This window comes from Marmota marmota, unplaced genomic scaffold (assembly GCF_001458135.2).
Source record: "Marmota marmota marmota unplaced genomic scaffold, marMar, whole genome shotgun sequence".
Taxonomy (NCBI): Eukaryota; Metazoa; Chordata; class Mammalia; order Rodentia; family Sciuridae; genus Marmota; species Marmota marmota.
In genome coordinates this window covers 16,844,222-16,861,164 of record NW_026000082.1, presented here as the reverse complement: position 1 = coordinate 16,861,164, position 16,943 = coordinate 16,844,222, and the positions used below count along the sequence as shown (strand labels likewise).

Sequence of the window (16,943 nt, the reverse complement as noted above, 5' to 3'; positions counted from 1 at the left end):
AGTCTGAGAGACCTGAAGGGACACCATCAAGCACAGCACAAGAGTGGGAACCCCAAATGGAGAGGAGAAAGGGCCAAGAAGAATATTTCAAGAAATAATGGATGAGCACTCCTAAGGTTTAAAGAAAAACAATCAACACATTCAATAAGATCAAAGAATTCCATGTTACACACATAATCAAATTTTCAGTAGAACATAGTCAAAAGAATTCTCAACAGAGAATTTTGAAAGCAAAAAGAGAAAACTGATTCATCAGGTTCCAGAAATCCTTAATAAGAATGAACATGACACCAGAATAAAGTGTGATGACTTATTTAAAGGAAGAAAACTTTCAATAATATCCAAAAAAAGTATTCAAAAAGGAAGGACAATTAAGAGAGTCTCCAATAAACAACAACTGAAATAATTCATCACTAGAAGAACTTCCCTGAAAAGAAATATTAAACAGTCCCTCAGTTTCAAACGAAAGGATACTAGATAGCACCTCATAACCACATGAAAAAATAAGGAGCACCAGAAAGGGTGAATATAAAAAGTATATAAATATATTTTCCTCTTATTTCTCTAAAATAAAGGACAATTAAATAAAGCACCAATTATTATACTATGTTGATGGGCTTATATGTACAAAGATGCAGTTTATATGTGAATAATATTATGAAGAAGGTGAGGGAGAACAGAACAAAACAACAGCATTTCAAAAGTGTACAACTGAAATTAAGTTGGTATTAATCAGTACTATATTATTAAAAATGAATATGTTAACTGTAAATATCAGGACAACCACTTAAAATACTAAAAAAAGACACAAGGAAATTAAAATGTGTAAGAAAAATAAGTCAGTTATGGAGGAATGGAGAAAGAAAAAAAGACATATAGAAATAAATAGTAAAATGATAGAATTAAATTTATCTTATGGTAATATTAAATGTAAATTAATTAAACATTCTAATTAAAAAAAAAGTGCACGCCTATAATCCTAGAAGCTTGGGAGGCTCAGGCAGGAGGATCATGAGTTCAAAGCCAGCTTCAGCAAAAGTGAAGCACTAAGCAACTCAGTGAGACCCAGTCTCTAGATAAAATACGAAATAGGGCTGGGTAGGAGGTTCCGTGGTTGAGTGCTGAGTTCAATCCCTGATACCAAAAAAGAGAGAGAGAGAGAGAGAGAGAGAGAGAAGCAGACTTGATTAAAAACTATCATCCAGCTGGGTGAGGTGATACATAACCTGTAATCCCAAGGACTCAGGGGACTAAGGCAAGAGAATTGCAATTTAGGGAGGCCCTAAGCAACTTAGTGAAACCCTGTCTCAAAACAAAACAGAAGAGGGACTAGGAATATAGCTCAGTGGGCATGCCCCTGAGTTAAATCCCCAATACCAAACAAACAAACAATCATACAGCTTCTTAACCCTGGATCTTAACAAAGGAACATGTACATCTGGATTAAAAGATGTCAGGCTCCGAGATCCTTCCTAAAGGCAAGCACCAGAAGCACTCACAAAGGAAAGGAACTATGTTCACTGAGAAACAACTGGAAGATTTAAATATCTTATCCAATAACCCAGACCCAGAACCCAGCCTTAAAAAAAAAAATGACCTCAAAAGTGAACTTCAGAATAAAGCTCAACAAAACAAAATGTAGTCATATTCAGCAAAAATAAGCAGCTCAACATTAGCAGTTATCTAGGGATGGAGGAAAGACCAGTCCCTCTCAAAGAAATGTGTACACATGGCTCAAATCCCCCATCAGCATCTACCCTGTGGCCCTAATTTATATAAACCATGTGGCACCCTCATTCCAACTCAGCGTATATATACCCCCCTTTTAAGGTCTCCACAGATGATCCTAGGGCCTACAAAGTAGTCCATTTGGGCTGCTAAGGAGACCTGAGCATACATCACCTCTATCTCGTTTTGTAATCTCCAGTTTACTCTCTAAGTTTCAGTTCTTCTTCCTTTGACTTTTTTCTACACAAAGAGGAGAAAAGAAGCTAGACACCAAAGGTTACATATATTGTAATGATTTTCATAATAGGGAGTACTTTCTAGCAATAAGGAAAAACTAGAGATAAACACAACATGGCTAGATTTCAAAACATTAGGCTGAGTGAAACAACAAAAAAATGACACAAAAGACTACTGTTGAGACCCAGAGAATAAGACAACAAGAGTATGGCATTTTGGGCATGGTGAACAATTTTATCTAATGGAAACTAAAAGACATTAGAACCTGCCTCTGACTCAAGGTCAAACTGACCTTCCTTTGTATCTGCCCCACTGAGTATAGGGAAAAGCTTTCCACAAATTTCTCTTATCAGCCCAACATCCAAATCTACCAAAGAAACAGTCACCTTTACCTCCTTCTCTCTTTTCACTGACTCACATCACAGGAAGACTGATCTGTCAACACACCTAGACTGTGTTTGTTACATAGCACTGTCCTATCAATTATAGTCTGTTCTAAGTGCAAAACAGAATTTGTCCCAGGCCATTGAATAGTCTTCATAAACCCAATGATTTCTCCTAAAAGTTACTGTTTCCCTAGAATTCCATATACTATGCCATCTCTATAGAAAAAAATGAGTATAAGTTTTTGAATTATTTGGGCTAATGAGAAATCACGTTACTTTGATGTTTCTCTTTTGCACATTGTTAATATGTGTGTGTGTGTGTGTTTTCAAAAAAAAAAAAAAACTATTGTCTCACTCCATGCTGTTACATGAGACACACTTGAGATTCAAAGATGCAAATGGGTTTGTAATAAGAGTTTAGAGGAAATGTAGTATAATACAAGCTTTAACCGACTCAAGCTCCAGTGATTACAAATATCAGACAAAATACATTAAAACAGAGATTGTTACTAGAGACAAAGACGGCTTATAATTATGTAACAATTAAAAACACATGTAAGACAAATATCAAGATGACATAAGGTTATAAACATATATGCATTTACAGAAGCTCCCAAAGCACGAGAAAAAAATAGAGAAACATATCTACAAACACATGGCCAATAAGCAATGAAAACATGTTCAATCAGTCAATATTAATTGTCATTAGAAAAACACAAATCAAAACCACAATGAGATATTGCTTCCCATTTAGTAGGATGGCTAAAATAAAAATATAAACAAAAAAACAAAAAATGGAATTCTCATATATCACTGATAAAAACATAAAATGGTGCAGCCACTATGGAAAAATGTTTGACAGTTCCTCAAAAAAATTAAACAGAGTTACCATAAAATCCAGCAAATCCACTCCTGGGTATACACCCAATAGCATTGAAAGCACAGGTCCACACAAAAAGGTATTCGCAGGTATGGCAGCATTATTCACAATATCAAAAAAGTAAACATAACCTAACTATTCATCAACTAATGAATGGATAGGCAAAATGTGGTGTATCCACACAATGGAATATTATTTAACCATAAAAATGAAAAAAGAACTGATATATGCCACAACATGTATAAATGTTGTGCTTAGTAAAAGAAGTCAGACACAATGTTGCATATTATTTGTTTCTATTTATAGAAATGTACAGAATAGTCAAATCTGAACAATATCAGTTGTATTCAGGGGAAAATGGAAAAGTTAATGATTCAAGATTTCCTTATTAGGGGATGAAAAGTTGTGGAATTAGTATCAATTATTGAACAACTTTGAAAATACAATAAATTTACTGAACTATATACCTTATTATATGCCATTTGCATTATATCTCAAATAAAAAAAGTAAAATGATAAAAAAGGTATACTGTAAAATCACTAATCAGAAGAAAGCTGGAGAGGCAATCAGATATAAAGTAGATATCAGAAAGAAAAATATTACCAAGCAGAAAGTGGAACATTTGTGATTGGATTAAAAATTTGATTGATAACACATAACAAAATTAATTCTATAAGCACCTAATCACAAAGTATTAAAGTAAATGAAGCAAAAAATTACACAATTAAATTTAAGTACTTCTTGCTCAGTAATTGATAAAATAAGCAATCAAACAATCATTAAAGACATAGAAGATATAAACAACAACATTCAGTAATTTGCCCTAATTGTCATTTACAATACGTCATCCAACAACAGAATGATCCACATTTTTTTCCAAGTTCACAGAAAAGCACTCACTATGATAGATGATATTGTGGCTATAAAAAAAACCTCAATAAACATGAAAAGACTAAAATCATACAATGTATATTTTTTAACCACAATGCAATTAAATTAGATATCAATAATATAAAAATATCTGAAAAAAGCCCTAAATATTTAGAAATTAAACAATGCAATACTAAATCACTCATGGTTCCAAGAAGAAATTATAAGACAATTTAGAAAATACTTCCAACCACATAAAAATGAAAAGACAAAATATCAATATGGTATGATGTAATTAATTCACTTCTAAAAGGTATATTGTAGTGTACAATTTTAGAAATTCACTTCAATTTTTTTCTTCTGCAGGAAGGACTTGACAAAATATAAGCCACATTCATGATAAAAGTTTACAGGAAACCAGGAACTGAAGACAATTTCTTCAACTGATAAAACATTATCAGTGACAAAGCCTAAGTCTGCCATCAAGCATATTTAATGTTGAAAGACTGAATGTTTATTTCCTAATATCAGCATAAGACTAAGTTGGCCACTCTCAATACCTCTATTCCACAATGTAAGTTCTAGCCAGGGAAAAAGGAAAAAAAAAAAAGTATTTTAGTGATAAAAGACATACTGATTAAACATGAAGAAGCAAAATTATATATTTTCAGACAACACACTTGTGGTCTATATAAATATGCTACCTGAAAAAATAAAGAAGGAAGGTGAAGTCATAGGATCATATACAAAAATCAATTTTATATCTGGCAAAAACAATTTTAAAATTTTTTAAAATACCAGTAGTAAAAGGATCAAAATCATGAACAATTTAGATATAAATTTAACCAAGTATGTATAAAACATGCACACTGAAACTAGAAACATTACTGAAAGAAGATGAAAATCTAAATAAATGGAAATATATATAACAGGTTTATGAATTAAAAAACTAAATATTGTTAAGATATCAATTCTCCCAAAATTGATTTATAATTGCAGTGTCATCACAAGTACTAAGCAAACCAACAAAATTGACAGTAGACAAATTTACTTCAAATGAAAACTAATGTTTTCATTTCACAATCTGAAATATTTCAAAGACAAAAAAATTGAAATTAGAACAGGTGAAATAAAAAGAATTAGTACATTTTTTAAAAGACAAAATGAGAATCTTGGAAAATTAGGTTAATAAAGTTAAAAATCCAATGAAGGATTTAAATTTTTGAATTAATAAATAAGAATTTAATACTGAAGAATCCTCTAAAAAACTAGAAGATACGAACATAAACATCTCTCTCTCTCTCTCTCTCTCTCTCTCTCTCTCTCTCACACACACACACACACACACACACACACACACACACACAGAATGCACTTAAGACCCAGGGAACAGATAAAAGTTCCAACACATACCTAGTGGCACTGTTAGAAGAAAAGCTAAGAGAGAACAGCAGAAACACTATTTAAAGGTATAATAACCAAGAATTTTCAGAGCTAAAGAAACCCATAAATTCTCAGATGGAAAGTATACACTCAGTGGAAAAAGAATGGAACTAAATCTATATATCTATATATCACAGTATACTGGAATACATCAAAGATAAAGTGCAAATATATTACCATAGTACAGGTTTTAAGATATCTCCATTAAAAACTGGTAGATATACAAGCAAAAGTATTTCATATGAAATTAAAGGTATTTCAGAGTAAATAAGCTTGATGTGATGATGACAGAACAAATGACACTACATATTATTTTCAAGTATATAGTATTTATAACAATTAGAAGGTATTCAGATGAATGGAAATAAAAAATAGTATCATGCAGACCATTTTTCACTACTGTCATGGTTTTTTACATGTGCTTGTCTGAGATAAAAAAGACTCAGCTGGTAAAATACTATTTCTGGGTGTGCCTGTGAGGTGTTTCCAGAATACCTTAGTATTTGAATCAACAGACTGTGTAAAGAGAAGCTGCCCTCACCAATGTGGGCAGGCATCAATCTGTTGTGGATCAGGACAGAACAAAAAGAGCAAAAAGGGAAGCTTTGTTCTCCTTGAGCTGGGACAGTCATATTACACCCTTTTGAACTCCGAGACTTATACTACTGGCTCTTCAGGTTCTCAGGCCTTTGCACTCGAACTGAATTATACCACCTAGTTGTAAGAATATGTATTATGGGAATACTCCGCCTCCATATCAAGTGAGGAAATTTCCATAATAAACTATCTATACCCTATTGGTTCTGTTTCTCAGGACACTAATACACTACCCAAATGCAATTATTAAAATACCACAATAAAAGATGACATGTATGTGTCTACGTAGGTGTACAGCTATATAATTAGTATTGGGGAGGTAGAATAGGAGCACATGTGTACACACAAACTATGCACGTAGGGATTGACATAAATGCTTAAATAGCTTATATAGTACAGTAGAAATTACAATAAAAATTATAAACTATGCAGTGCCAAATAATTTTAAAACAGTACTATCACTACTTTTGTGGTGCTAATTAAGCAGCACTTGGAAGTAAATCAAGGGCCTTCAAGCAGATATTACTATGAGGCAAATATTAAGAAATGCAGAGGAAGGACAAATACAAAACTTAGAACAGTGATTGCATAAAAGGACGAAGGACAATTTTATTAGGAAGAGATATACAAGAGGCTTCACCTTCATCTGTAATGTTTTGCTTCTTAAAACTGGTAAGAAGGTATATGGGTATTCATGTTACTCTTTATAAGTTTATGTCTGAAATATTTAAATAAAACTTTATAAATAAGTACAAGACTCAAAAATGAAAATCTCATCTATAAACATAAACAAAAGAGCCTAAATTTTTTAAATATTTTATTTTTTAGTTGTAGATGGACACAATATCTTTATTTTATTTTTTTATGTGGTGCTGAGGATCGAACCCAGGGCCTCGCATGTGCTAGGCAAGCGCTCTACTGCTGAGCCACAACCCCAGCCCAAGCCTAAAATTCTTAAAAAGCCAATTAAATCCAGTGTTTTAAACAGTGAAAAGCTAAAAAAAGAATTTATGAAAGAAAATGGAAAGTGTCTGACATCAAAAAGTGTTCTTTTTTTTTTACAAAAAAATGAAAGTAATATTTCATTAGATTGAAATATATTCAAAATAATTCAGCACTCAAGATATTTTTGTAATTAGAAAATAAGAGGTATTATATTAACTCAATTCATGAAAACCTGGCACTCAATATTATATTATGTTGAACTACATATGAAATATCAGAGATATAAAAAAAATGTGGTTCATTATCAGTAACCCCATAAGTTTCTGGTTAAAAACTTCAGAAGTATAATTTAAAGTCAGAAAAAAAAAGAAAAAAAAAAAAAAAACCACAGGGCTGGGGCTGTATCTCAGTGGTAGAGCACTTGCCTTGCACATGTGAGGCACTGGGTTCGATCCTCAGCACCACATGAAAATAAATAATAAAGATATTGTGTTCATCTACAATGAAAAAAAAATTTAAAAAAACCACAAAGATGCCAACTGTTTTCCCTATTATTTAACATAATATTGAAGATAATACGCAATGGCATAAGTAAGGACAAAGAAAAAGAAAAGGATTATATAAGAGAAGGCAAAACTATATGTATTTGCAGAGAACATGATTTTTCACATAAAAATCGAGGTAACTATTAGAATGAATGTGAAATATTAGCAATGTTGCTGAATCCAAAATTAAAATAAAAAACATGCAACAAAGATGCCCAAAGATGTAATAAAAACTTTCATGGGAGCATAATTTATAATATCCCCAACTGCAACCAATGAAAATGTCCATCAACAATAGAATGGATAAATAAAGGATGGTATATTCATATAAGGGGATTAAAATTACTATTGCACTTCACAAAAATCACATGGATGGGTTTTTACAAAGAAATTAGACATAAAAGAGTTTATATAAATAGGTAAATATAGAGTGGGCAAGCCAATACACTTCAAAAGTTCTGAGTATACTGTGATGGAAGGAGGACAGGAAGGAAGATAGGCAGAGTAGCTGAGAAGGTGAAATCCCAATGGGGTAATCTGAGTTGCTGATAATATTCTAATTCTTAGTGATTATGCACTAAGGATTTGTGTACTTTCTGAATATATTAATATTAATTTAAAAAAATTAAGCCTGGTACAGTGGTGCACACCTGTAATCCCACAGCAGCTGGGGAGGCTGCAGCAGGAAGATCGCAAGTTCAAAGCCAGCCTCAGCAAAAGCAAGGTGCTAAACAACTCAGTGAGACCCTGTCTCTAAATAAAAAACACAGTAGGGCTGGGGATGTGGTTCTGGGGTTGAGTGCTCCTGAGTTCAATCTGCATTACCAAAAAGAAAAAACTAAATAAACAGTACACAATAGATAAAGGTAATTTTTATTTGTTAATTAAAATAAATATGCTAATTTTTTAAAAAAACCTACACGCTTTATTTACCAGCAACAAAAAAATGACAAAATGAAACAAGAGTATTACTAAAATAAAACAAAAACAAAGGAGAAAAATAAGCTTCAGCTGTAAGATTTTTTTAATACTTTTAGTTATAGATGGCACAATACCTTTTTAAAATTTATTTATATTTATGTGATGCTGAGGATCATACCTAGTGCCTCACATTTGCTAGGCACCACTAAGCCACAACCCTAGCCCTTAGCTGTAAGATTTTTTTGAAAATTATATTGCATATAACCAATAGAGGTTTAATGTCCAAACATATTCAGCAAGAAGAAGAAAAAAAGAAAAAAAAAAAAAAAAACTCCCACATTTCTCAAGAGCAGAAGATGTGACTTCTGGCTAGTCACAGAAAAATAAATTACTAGGACCAGAGACTGGAGGTATGTAGCCACAATCCAAGGAATATGTAAGAAGCAAGCTAGAAAAGGCAAGAGAATCCTTCTCTGCTACTCTCTTCAGAGGGAGCTGTGCCCTGCTGACATGTTTACTCTGCTCTCTGGCTTCCAGCAATTTTAGAGAATAAATTTCTGTTGTTTGAAGACACCGATTTTTCACAAGTCCTAGAACTAATATAATACCCTAAGATTTCATTTCTACATCTACTCCTTATGAGAATTGGGTCTGCATTCAAAAAGAACCAAAACACTCCTTTTATAACAACTATTTTGTAACCCTATCTACACACATAACAAAAAAATAAATACATGTAAATGCTAGGGCAGGACCAAGTTGAAATGTATATTTGTTATCTACATAAAATCCATGTGAAATTGAGTTTCAAATATGGAATATAAATGACACATACTGGCAACTCAAACAAGCAGGACAAACACTGGTGCTGTATTTTACAAAAAAAAAAAAAAAAGTAGTTTTAACAGAGTTTCAAATAAAGCAAAGTACAAAACTTCCTCAATTTACATGGCAATTTCTGAAAATTTTTACTATATTTTAAAACTCTTCTTTAAAAAATTTAAATGACTAGTTATACCTAAAAAATTGGATTATTATATTATCCATCTCTAATAATTAAAAACATTTTCTCGTCTACATACAGTATCCCCTCCATTTGTGTTTTCGCTTTCTGTGGTTACAGTTATCCCTGTTTAATCCAGTCCAAAAAGATTAAATGGAAAATTCCAGAAATGAACAATGCATAGTTTTTAAATTGTTGCCATTCTGAGTAGCATAATGAAATATCATGCTGTCATGACCCATCCAACCTGGGATATGATTCATTCCTTTGTCTACAGTATCCATGCTGTATACACTATCAACCAATTAGTAGCCATCTTGGTTATCAAATTGAAACAAAGAGTGCTTGTGTTCCAGCAACTTTTATTTTACTTAATAATGACTCCAGCAATTCAAATATGCCAAAGAAAAGCCATAATGTAATTTCTTTAAATGAAAAGGTAAAAGTTCCTGACTCAATAAGAACAAAATTGTCTGCTAAGGTTGCTAATATCCATGGTAAGAATAAATCTTTTATCTGTAAAATTGTGAAGAAGGAAAAAGAAATTTGTTCTAGTTTTGTAGTTGCAGTTCAAACTGCAAAAGCTCCAGACACAGTCCATGATAAGGGTTTAGTTAAGATTGAAAAGACATTCGATTATAGGGTTTGGTACTATCTGCAATTTCAGGCATCCAATGGGGGTCTTAGAACATATCTTCTGCCAATAAGGGGAGACTACTGTATTAAGAGGGAAACCAAGTCATGCATAATACAATACAATTAATACTAATAGGACTTCCCAAGCACTGTGACAAACAATGGGTGTCAATAAATGTCTAAAATGCTCCCAACAGCACATATACACCCTTGAGAACAACCAATATGGACACTAGGAGATACTTACAAATACACTCACTGGAACATTGTAAAATAAAAAAGGGGAAATTACTGGTATTTAAAGCCAATCAATAGAAACAGGTGCAGAGATGCATGCCTAGAATCCCAGCAATTTGGGAGACTGAGGAGGGTTGCAAGTTAGAGACCAGCCTTGGCACTTAGCAAGATCCTGTCTCAAACTTTAAAAAAGTTGAAAAGTTCTGGGGATGTATCTTAGTGGCATAGCACCCCTGGATTCAATCCCCAGTACCACATACACACACACACACACACACACACACACACACACTATCTATCATAGGAGAACAAAAATGAACTAGATCTGCAAAAATCAATGCTGACAAATCCCAAAAATAACAAAGTAGAAAAAGCCAGGTGCCTACAGTAAGAAACTGTTGGTGGAAAATTTTTAAACAAACAAAACAATAGGAATGATAGTATATAGACACACAAATATGTAGTAAAAGTACAATAGCCTGAATGAAGAACAAAATGCTCCAACTTCAGAATATTTGGTTATACCCTAACTCTAGGAAGGGAGAAAGGAAAATGGGGTCAGAAAGAGGTATAAAAGAAGCCTCAATTATATCTGTGAATTTTATTTCTTAAAAACAAAAACGTGCACCGAACATAAAATGCATCATTGTTAAATTCGGGTAAGCCATAGTGTTCAGTATTTATATTTTTTATGTAAATCCTAAGTATTTTATAATTTAAAAAGTTTCTAAATCTACATTCCAGGAAAATTTGCCACCAACTATATAGCATGACTGTGATTGAGACACTACTGCACAGTATCCTGAGTAAGGATCATAAAGATGAACAAGTGTTCAGAAGAGTAGTGACGGAAGAGGACCCCTGTCTATTTGCCTCAATGCTATCATTAATTTGAGTTAGATAATGTGGTAAAGAAGGAAGTAAGGAAGGAAGGAAGGAAGGAATTATTTAACTCCAAACTGACACTCATATATAGCATAGAAAATGGAATGGTTTCACTGCCTCAGCATTGGCATTGAGCTTTACTTCCATTTATCCCTTCTATTTTCCCAAATAATCTCAGAGAAACTGATACCCTAAATAAAAGGAGCAACAAGGTAAAGAGAGAAAGCAGCAAAAAAGTACTTCTTCCAATGAAAGATAATATATTTCAAATATTAAAAATATTTATTGAAAAAAATGTTAAGTGTTGGGTGTTAGGTTGGTGGCAGCGACTTGGTGGCGACTTAGTGGCAACTTAGAACAAAGCAGCCCTGGCTGCTTTGAACATCAATCAGATGCCTGTGGGCAGAAACGCCTGTCAATCAGCCAGATCGCCTGACTAACGCCTGTCAATCAGCAGGACCCCCTGGCCACTCCTGGAGTTCAGCCAACTCCCCTGACCAACTCCAAGGGGGCAAGGGACCCTAGAGACACCTTTTCCTGTCCCAAGCCTTTCCCTTCCTGCTGTAAGCCCCATAAAAGTCTAGTCCGGTCAAGCTTCCAGGAGGTTTCTCCTCAGACCCTTCCCCTGTCCCCTCTGTGGGTCTGATCTAGTTCCACCCAGGAGTGATATCTCAATAAAGCCTGTTCAGCGGCCCTTTTAAATCTGCCTCTTTGGTCGCTGCCTGCCCAGCCTGATCTGACATTGGGAAATATAATTCTTTTGATGCTCTTAAAAAACAAATTACTTGGCATATCTTATTATTCTCTAAAGATTCATTGAGAAAAGTCACACTTTTCTCCCAGCAACATATTTTCCCTCAAGTCAGGTGGTTCTGTTCAGCAACACAAAATGTTGCATAATACATCCAAACCTTTCATATTCACTGCTCTCATATTAGATATTATAACACATATTACAATATGAGATTACTACTAATGTAAGATAATATCAACAGCAACAAAACACGTAAGGGAGAAAGGTTAGTGGAGTGCTACACTTGCAACAGACAAGAAGAAACAGAACATTTAACTTCCCAATTTATAGGAATTGGGAAAAAGTTGTATTTAACCACAAAAGAAAAAAAAAATCAGGCACTAACACAATATGAGATATTCTATATCTGAGCCTTGTCTCTTCAAAAGATAATGTCCATAAAAAGATTTTTACAAGAATGAATGCTCAGAGTAGCTTTATCCATGACAATTGCAACCTGGAAACAACTCAAATACAATGGATAGCATCAAACTAAAAAGCTTCTTCACAACAAAGGAAGCAATCAACTGAGTAAAGAGACAACCTCTGGAATGGAAAAAGTATTTCCAAATCCTATATCTGATGAAGAGTCCATTCCAAAGCACACATGGATCAAAAGAACTCAATAGCAAGAACACAAAAACCTGATTTAAAAATGGGTAAAGGGCCTGAATAGACATTTCTCAAAAGAAAGACATACAAATGGCCAACAGGCATATTAAAAGGTGCTCCCATCTCTAATCAAAGAAATGCAAATCAAAACCACACTAAGATATCACCTCACAGTTAGAATGGCTATTATCAAAAAGACAAAAGATAGCAATGAAGAACAAAATGCTTATGGCAAAGAGTGTGGAGAAAAGGAAACCCTTGCATTGGGTTGGTGGAAATATAAATTAGTATAGCCATTACAAAAAACCATATGGGGCTTCTTCAAATAATTAAAAATAGAACTACCATATGATCTTGCAAACCTACTTCTCTCTATGTATCCAAAGGAAATCAAATCATTTCCTTTGAAAGGAAATTTATTGCTGCGTTATTTCCAATAGTCAAGATGCAGAATCAGCCTAATTTTCCACCAGTGGATGAATGGATTTTTTAAAATGTGGCATATATTTTTTGCCTGACACACTGTTGAACCTTTTAAAAAAAAGGAGATCCTGTCATTTGCAACAATATGCATAAATCTAAAGGACTAAATAATTGTATGCTAAATAAAATAAGCCAGGTACAGAAAAACAATCAGTGCATTATTTCATTTATACACAGAATTTAAAAACATTCAAACTCATAAGAGCAGAGTGTAGAATGGTGGTTGTCAGGGTCTGGTAAGTAGTATAGGAAATGAGGAGATGTTGGGGTGCAAAGTTTCTGTTAAGGTAAATAAGCTCTGAAGATATATTGTATATTTCATAACACAGGATTATAGTTAACAATAATGGATTATATACTTTAAAAATCCAAAGAAAATAGATCTTAAGATCTATTTAAGATGACATACAAAAAAAGTATGTGAGACGATGGGTATTCTAATTATCTTTAATCATTTCACAATGTATATATCCATGAAAACATCATTTTGAACACTGAATATGTCCATTTTTATTTGTCCATTAAAAAAGAATGAGTTAATGTACACATTCAAGAGAATACAATTCAGAGGAACAAATCACAGATACACATAACATAGTTGAACCTCAAAACCATGCTGGGCAGATACAAAATACTGAAAACTACACACTTCAACTACTAAGTTCAAGAACTGGCAAACTAATCTAGAGTAAAAGAAATCAGAATAGTAGTTCTTTTTTCATGTGGCTTGAGAGGAGCATGAGGGAATTTTGTGGTGTGATGGAAGGGTTCTAAATCTCAAATGCATGAATATATCTAAATTCACTGTAAATAAAAAGAGAAACATCATGGAAAAGGAAAAAAATAGAACTGCTCTGTATTAAAATGATTAATAAAGACCTAACACATTGTCAAATTCACATGTAAGCTTTGGATCTTAGTTTGAAAAAATTCACTATAAAGTTATTCTTTTGACAATACAGAAAACCTGAACATGGATTAGATATTAGGAAATTATCATTAATTGTCATTTGTGTGATAATATTGCAGTATCTAAGAGTGGGGCATCATGATGACAACAATTTGCTTTGAAATTTTCAGCAAGAAATATTTTATTTTTATGCATATATACAGTGAAATCAAATAAATGTATATAGGTCATGGGATACAAGTTATTCATTGAACGATTCTTCCAACTCCAGGTCTGAAAATTTTCACTTAAAAACTTGGGAGAAAGATCAATTTTCATAGATATAGGGTGATCTCCAAGATATATTAAATGAAGACAAAAAAATCAACATAAAGAATAGTTTATGTAATATACTGCCTATTATCTAAGAATAGAAGGAAAGTTAAGAAAAGGGGGAGTATGTGTATATCTGTTTATACTACAAACAATGAAAGTGGTTACCTTTTATCAGATATGAGACAGAGAGACTGGAAATAAAACTTCCCTCAGTATATCATTTTATAGTTCTGACCTTTTTGTCATGTAAATATAAAAAATAAATTGAAAAAAGAAAAACTGTAATCATAAAGATGTTTAAAATATCTCTAGTCATATGATTCCTCTATATAATAAAAGTCAAATTAATCAAACTTGTTTAACTTACATGATTGCTAATAGTCTTTTGCTCCTTCTGAGAATCAGCAATATTTAAAAGGCTTCTACTGGAAAGAAATTGTTGCAGATCTGCCCCTAAAATAGTTGTGCAACCCTGCATAAGCAATTTAGCCTTGATTTTCTCACCTGTAAAAAGGACTACATGCAAAGACTTCTTAGAACTATAAAATTCTGTAGCTCAAATGTTTATTTTTTAAAATAAGAATATTTTCACTTACATAGTTTTCTTTAGCTTTGATGAATAACAAAGCTCCAATATACATTATTTATTTTCTGTGGTACAACTAATACAGAAAAGTCAAAATAGTGAGATAAAATGTATTTTTTCTGACACCTTCGGGCAATAGTCAGTTGCAGCAGAGTACTTCCTCTTAGCAAGTTTGTATTGGCAATTGAGTGAAGTGGCAGCTAGCCTGTCAGACAGCTGTATGCCCAGGCTGCTAAATCCATTGGTTACAAAGTGGGGAAGAAGCAGCCAATAACAAAATCTATTGAGTTTTACTAACTGCCCAGAACAAGAGGTTTAAGAAGCTTCATGTATTCTGCTGCTAAACTACTTACTTTACAAAAAATAAATAATCAGCTGAAGATGCAAACATATAATGCTAATGATAGTTTCAGAGTAAACCTGCTGCAAGCTTGAACAGAAAACAAAAGCCCCAGAAATTTCCTTCCTATTTTGCCCCACCCAAGCTTCTTTTTTAAAGACCAAACAAAAGATCTAAAACAGTTCTGTGACTTTTCTGCAGCTTTAAGATCCCTGCAGCAGCAACCTCATTCAAAGTGAAGAAGGATATGGAAGAAAGAGAGGCATCTTGAAGCTCAGGTTAAGTGAAGAAAAAACTGCCTGTAGGGCATGCAGGAAGGAACTGCAGATGGGCCCCTGGGGCAGCACCCAGGGAAGTGGTGGTGAATATTTAAGTAAGAAGGAGAAGAAATGGAATTTGTTCCAAACTGTTTAAAGGTCTGTATCTACAGAACTAGAGAGGGGAGTGAAGGGCTCTTGGGAGGATTTCCTCTAGAAAAAATAGGTTTGAGCTTTGTCTAAAGAGGAAAATTAGAAGGTTCTCTAGCAAATGCAAGGGAAGGAATTTAAAAACCCTTGGAAGGATCTGCAGCTATCAAATTGGATGAAGTTTTCTCATACATGGAGGCTGTCTGCCTCAGCTGGATTGCCACAGGAGGCTGGGGGAAAGGTACTTTTCAGTAAGTCTGGAGATGACTGGGTGGTGGCATTGCAAGTTTGGAGAATGAGGAGTTCCCTTCTAAAAGCTAAAGAGACTTTTGTGAAACAATTGGGAGGATGAGAAGGGATTCCTCGCAAAGTCGGGAGTCTGGAGACTCCAGAGGCCTGAACTAATTTCTGAGGAGTTGGGTTTCTCGGGTGTGGCCCCAGGAGGAGACAGCAAGGCACTTTGTGTTACAATGCCGCATTTCGCTTATTGGACATGGGGAATCCGCCCTATGACTGAGAATAAAGGCCCCCGTCGTCACTAACGGGAAGCCTGCAACCCTGTCTAAAAGGGTGTGCCTGCAGCAATTTGGGAGGAAATGCCACACGCACCCCAGGCCCGGGACAAGGGACAGTAATACTTTCTCACTAAGCGAATAGGAGAAGCAGAGAAGCATTTGAAAAGAACACCACCGCTCCCAACTCACTGAAAGTTGGAGGAAAGTGAGGAACTCTGGAGAGTTCGGAAATTATTTGAAAGCAACCCAACTGGAAGCTGGGATAAAACAAGAAAAACTGAGGTGGGCGTCAAGGCCTCGGCGTTGTTGGGAGTGGGAGGGTGTTCTAGGTGGTGGAGGGCCGAGGTGACGTGGGGGTACTGCTCCCCAGCGATGAACCAACCGGAGGGTGAGGGAGACTTTGAGGGATTCCGGGCTCTCAGAGGTGATGGGAGGGAGGCAAATGTGAGTCAGCTGCTGCGGGGGTTGAGGGGGTTCCACCGTACTCACTGAGCGGATCTCCAGCGCCAGGGCGCATTGCAGCGCCTTTACCTTCGGCATCTGCCCGGGATCGGGCGGCGGGGAGGGACCCCGGCCACGGGCCCGAATGAGGCGGGGAGACGCGGGGCGGGACGGGGACGGGGAGGAGACGAGGTGGCGGCGGCGGTGGCAGCTGTGGCCCCCAGGCC

The 16,943-nt window shown here is 34.7% G+C and overlaps 1 protein-coding gene across 1 annotated transcript in view; it reads right to left on the bottom strand.

Moving 5' to 3' along the window:
• The window catches only part of Spata6 (spermatogenesis associated 6), a 126,387-nt gene extending 109,654 nt beyond the window's left edge, over positions 1-16,733 (bottom strand). The window contains exon 1 of the mRNA XM_048816309.1: positions 14,795-16,733. Within this exon, the coding sequence (XP_048672266.1) occupies positions 14,795-14,905 (111 nt within the window). The 5' untranslated portion in view covers positions 14,906-16,733. The remainder of the gene's footprint in view (positions 1-14,794) is intronic.
• Between the last annotated feature and the right edge of the window lie 210 nt (positions 16,734-16,943).